General features: G+C 34.4%; 1 protein-coding gene across 1 annotated transcript in view; it reads right to left on the reverse strand.

Annotated features, from left to right (window-relative positions):
• Positions 1–2,005: 2,005 nt before the first annotated feature.
• The window catches only part of TECRL (trans-2,3-enoyl-CoA reductase like), a 43,157-nt gene continuing 39,310 nt past the window's right edge, over positions 2,006–5,852 (reverse strand). Inside the window, exons 7-10 of the mRNA XM_015822267.1 lie at positions 4,057–4,129; positions 3,280–3,323; positions 2,214–2,271; positions 2,006–2,031 (exon numbers count right to left, since the gene is read on the reverse strand). Coding sequence (XP_015677753.1) covers positions 2,006–2,031; positions 2,214–2,271; positions 3,280–3,323; positions 4,057–4,129 — 201 coding nt within the window. The remainder of the gene's footprint in view (positions 2,032–2,213; positions 2,272–3,279; positions 3,324–4,056; positions 4,130–5,852) is intronic.

Below are 5,852 nucleotides of genomic sequence, written 5' to 3' on the forward strand. Positions count from 1 at the left end.
ATAAGTTTATTTTGTGTTCAGGTATTGATGTTATAAATGTAATTCAATTCCAACTGTTCTTTAACTATTGTGGTTTCCCATAGCTTGGATGGACTTTCAAAAGATTCTCCTTCATTTTATAAGTTTATACATGATTCCAGGAAAGAAATTATATTCATTCAAAATGTTTAAGGGTAGCTCTGTCAGGGTAGAATGTGTACTATGAATGTGTATTTATGTAAAGTAGCAATATTACCATAAGGTTATGAAAAAAAAGTCTTGCACCTAGACTGGAAAAATCAAATGCACAGGTATAGAATAGATGGTACTTGCCCAGCCCAACAATAGTAACTGTGAAGAATCTAGATGTCCTAGTGGATAACCATTTAAGTATGACCCAGCATTAAGAGTCTTATAGTATTAATGTATTTTTAGCGTAGTAATAGAATAACAAGGGACCTTGGGGGTCTCCTAGTGCAAACCCCTGCTCAAGCAGGAGACCCTATATGATTTCAGATAAGTGGCTGTCCAGTCTCTTTTTAAAAGCCTCCAGTGATGGAGCGCTCACAACTTCTTAAGGCAAGCCGTTCCACTGTTAATTGTTCTCACTGTTGAGAAATTTCTCCTTAGATCTAGGTTGCTTCTCTCCTTGATTAGTTTCCAAACAAGCTGTTTCTTGTCCTGCCTTCTAGTGCTTTGGAAAATAGGTTGATTGCCTCTTCCTTGTGGCTGCCCCTCAAATATTGGAACACTGCTATTAGTCATTCTTTTTACTAGACTGTTTATATAAATGGTATTTAAATGTAAATAGTATTTATAATGTAGTATAATTGCAGATTTCCCAAACGTGCTGCTCTTTAAATGTATTGGACTGCAATTCCTATCATAACAACAAGGCACAAAATGGATAGTACTATGAAAGGAAGGCTGCTCTAGAACGTCAAGAAATCTTCAATCTAGGATGCCACAATGATTTTATTATTTCTTAGAATCATAGGGCTGGAAGGGACCTTGGATGTCTTCTAGTCTAACCCCTGCCATGTCAGGACGTTTATATCATCCAGGCCAAATGGTTGTTCAATCTTTTCTTGAAAACCTCCAGCAATGGTATACCTAATAATTCTGGGATAAAGTTGTTCCATTCGTTAATTGTCCTCACTGCTGTCAGGAAATTTCTCCTTAGTTCCAGGCTGGATCTCCATTTCACAAGCTTCTATCCATTGCTTCTTGTCCTGACTTCAGATGCAGCCTTCTTTGCATAGTACTATCCAGTTTGTGCCTTGTTGGGTAACGATGGGAATTCATTTAAACAGCGCAACATTTGGGAAATCTGCAATTCTACTTTACTATAAGTAATATACACTAAATACATTAATATTGAAAGACTCTTAATGCTTCAGTGAGTCAATGGTATCAACTGTTCTTACATAATAAAGTTTAGCATTATGTGGATACTTTTTTGAGAGTGACTATGTTCAGTTTGGTCTAGTGGTTAAGACATTGGCCTAGAAACCAGCAAACTGTGAGTTCTAGACCTGTCTTAGGCATGAAAGCTGAGTGGGTGACTATGGCCAGTCATTCACTCTCAGCCCAACCCACCTGAAATGTTATTGTTGTGGGGAAAAGAGGAGGAAGAACAATGATGTATGTTCGCCACCTTGAATTATTTATAAAAATAATAAAAGCGGATTAAAGAAATAAATAAGCCAATGCACACTGTATGATAGACTGGTTTTCCAAGATTCTTCAAAGAATAACACAATAATTTTGTCCATCTTCAACATTTCAGAAGTGTGATTATGTGCCATCAAGTTCTTGCTGGTTTTTAGTAACCACATACATTTTCTTCATCATTCAGAAATGCAAATAATATGTATTTATAATAATATTTGATCAGCATTTTCAGAACACAGTCATTCTGCAATCAGTCTTTGTATGAAGGCTTAACTTTCTGAGTGATAAGGCTTAACTTTTGTTCCAAAGTTAAAAAAAAAAAAAGTATTTTTGCCATATAATTAATAGACTTTTAAATAGATTCAAGAAGATCAGGAACTACAAGAGAACCACAAGAGAACATTTTTAATTTATAGGCCTCCTGCCAACATTAAGAAAAGACTTTGGAGAACCAGAAAAAAACATTGTCCTTAACCAATTATCTGTTTACATCTGTTTATGATACTCAAACCTATTTACTAAACATATTAAAAGTTAGAACTGAAAAATAGACTACAAACCTGACTGATTTTGATGAACCAAAGCCACATTGATAAAATGGTTTCCAGCTTCACATACCTGCAAAATATTTCAAATTTATTTCAATTTTATTTGTATATTTGGACACTATAATTTTGTAACCTGTTAATATATTATCTGGTGAGCCTTGAAATTTTAGGTTAGCAAAAAGCAGGAGAGTCCTATTTATATTCTCATACTGTTCAAGAACATAAATATCAGGAATATCAAGAAAAACAAATATGTTACTTACAAAATGTAAAAATTTTCCAACAGTAACAACATGAACTGTGTCTTCTAGGCTTTCTTCACCAATGATTTATGGAGTACTCACTGCTATTTTTATGAAATGTTACACTGCTAATATATAACTATTAATGGCTTGTGTGCCTGGCTCCAGAGTTACCTAGCATTTAGCATTAAATAGGTTGAGGGTTCCCAGCTTAAATGAACAAAAAGCCCAACCAAAAAGTGTTAGATTATCAATTACAATACTCATAAGGCTATATATTTCCCTCTTTTAAAAAGTGGGGTGGGGAAAAGGTAAGATGGACTAAACATGAGAAAAGAAGCTAATGTTCCAAATGGAAGACAGTGACATCTTGACCTTTGATAAAATCCTATTAAGGATGGTGGCACAGTGATTTCTCATTTGGAACCATCCCTGACTTATGCAGTTGGTTCTCATGTTGTGACTTATAAAGATAAATGCATGTAATTAGTTAAGCATTGTTTGCTGTGTACTGCATGGCCTGCAATCAGTTTTCCTGACTTAGCAAATTAAAACTTTTTAACCTTAAGAAGTTGCAGTTTATGAAGAAAATCTTTGTATGTACTATACAAAGGTTAAAAATGCTTACATGATCAACTACTATAGTTTTGATATCAACATTAGAATGGCAGCTTTTAAGTTTCAATTCAGAAACAAACTCAGATAATACAAAACATAGGGCCCTCAAAGGAACCTTTAAAAAAATCCTCCACAAGTGTCATTTCTCTAAAAACATTTATATATACTAGATATTTTACATACTCATATTTATTCTTCAGCTGCTTGCCTATACATACCAGAAATCCAACGGTAGCCAAAGAAACTTGCTTGTTTCCAAATGCTAGAACATACAATAAAATCACACATCAGGCTTAGATGATTGTAGATACTAGAGAAATATTCTAATATCCACAATCATATATAATTGATATATAATTCATAGGATTGTTTTCTGTTTGGAAACCTAATTCTTTGATATCACTGTGATTTGTCCATCAATCTGTACTCAAAAACAAATGCTTAATTCACAATATTTAACTCAATATATTTCTACATATTTAACCCAACAAAAAGAAACAAAAATACTGATTTATCTTACATACATAATTATTATTTTGCTACAGATTTCCTGCAGTTTATTGGATTAGTCCATTTCAGACATATCATTCTGGAATAAACCAATTAAGATATTGAATATCTGATGGGAAGCCCCCACCCCAAGATGGGCTCCAGACTGGATCAATTCAATGAGATCAGCTATTTTTCTCCTATACAAATGCATCTATAATTATGTTACAATATTTATGGCTTCTACATCAAAACATTATGCAGTAGCATGAGCCTCACATCCCAGTAAAAATTCCATCGCTTTTCCACATCAGGAATATCAGATGGAGAGAAAGCATGTGATGGAATTCCTCTTCTAGCAAATGTTTACAAAAATAAGTATTTTCACTATAAAAGTTATTTTTAAAAAATACCAATGCAAAAGTAAATCACTTCTGGTCATGAGAATATGTGAAAAGAATGCTATCAAGATCAGTTACTTAAACACATCCCTCTGTTCTACTTACATGGAGGAGTATACTGGGGGTGGTTGATGTAGTAAGAAAACCAAGAAGTAAATCCCCAGTAAAAAACACAGCCCTATAATGGAAAACACAGATAAATATAATACAGATGTTGATATAGATTAGGATATACACATACATACTATTTTGATACCATTTTATAATTATTATTTTTTACAAAAAAGAGCATAAATACCTTGCATGACTCTAAAATAAGTACTAGGCTGAAGTTGTTCTATAGAGAATTTCCCTGTATGATGAACCATGCTCTTTCTTTTAAGTATCACATCAGAAAGAACATCACAGGAACATAATAAACAGATCGCGATCTTCCCTTACATTTTTTTTTATCCAAAGGACTGTTGCATCTTTATGAGCAAACACTAAAAACTACAGAAGAGCTCCAATTTCTGTTCAAAAGTATATATCCCAAATTAAACTTAGTGGGAGTTTCTTATTTGGTAAGATTGCTATTAAGTGAAGAACTCTGAGATATACAATCTCTCTGAGGCAATCAAATGATGTAGCTATTATGATATCTCATATTCCTGCAAAGGAGACATTACACTTAATATACTTATTGCCTCCTGCACTAAATGCAGTCCACACCTATAGTATGTCATCCAAAACAGCAATTGAATCTTTTTATTTTTCCAGATAGAACAGTATATTCCAGCAGCACTGAAGTCATATTCAGCTAAGGGTCATGCACAATTACTCTTTAATGCTCAGCTGGGACCTTACTTCTCTTTTATTCCTCTGGAAAGGATACAGTCCAAACTCCTAAGAGCCATATTTCAGATAGCCCATTGCATCTCAAATTCAGTATGTCGATATGATATAGTTGAGGCAAACAAATTGCCCTCCCCCCCTTATTGGAGTTGCACAGCTGCAATTGTAATTGGTTGAGTCAGTTTATTAGGTGTAAGTCAGAAAAATATCAGGAAGACTGCTCTTGCAAACTTTTCCCCCCCTTCTCTGTCTTTATATTGTTTCCAAGTCTGAGATAAAGGTCACTATAATATAGTGAAGTGAAATACAATGGATCGGAAGAACAGTTGGGGAGAATAATAAACAATGCATAGGAGTAGAATTAAACTATTTTTAGGGAACATTAAGGATATAGTCTCTGGACTTTTCCTGGATAGGTATTTTAGCCATCCAGTTCATTTGGCCTATATTCTTGTATCTTACATCATTAGGCTCTTATCACTTCATCACCCACTCTCCTCAAATAGGATAAAAGTGCTCATATTGAGGTGATGATAAGGAAAAAGAATATTTTATATTTATCAAAACTAATTGTCTTCAACACCTTCTTTGGGGAAGTAGAAATTATATATATCCTGCCGGGAATTATTTGATAGCAAAATGCTTTTAGAAAGTTTTTTTTACAATTAATAATAATGATATTTAGCAAATGGGAAGAACTATGATTTTTCATTAGTTACAACATATAGCTATTACTGAGCACCATAGGTTACTCACAGAAAAAAAAATTGCTCTTAGCATTTGCCCAGTGGTTCTCCCTCCTCAGCCTTCTAACTTTCCCAAAGTGTTAAAGGACATTCTAAAACTGAAATACAAATATTATATATCTGTTAGATCGCGCAGGCAGTAAGACACGAGTCGAGTGACAGTCAGCTCTTGGTTTATTGGCAAGGCGTAAAGTAAATCCGGACTGGCTCTCTGGGCCAGGGGAGCCCTCTTTTATGGGATTCCCCTGGCTTGTAATCACACAATTCCATTGGCTGGCAAGACCCTGTTGCTAGTTAGCCAACCAGCAACGGGCATGAAAC

The sequence above is a fragment of the Protobothrops mucrosquamatus genome, unplaced genomic scaffold (assembly GCF_001527695.2).
Source record: "Protobothrops mucrosquamatus isolate PMUCROS unplaced genomic scaffold, P.Mucros_1.0 scaffold1514, whole genome shotgun sequence".
Taxonomy (NCBI): domain Eukaryota; kingdom Metazoa; phylum Chordata; class Lepidosauria; order Squamata; family Viperidae; genus Protobothrops; species Protobothrops mucrosquamatus.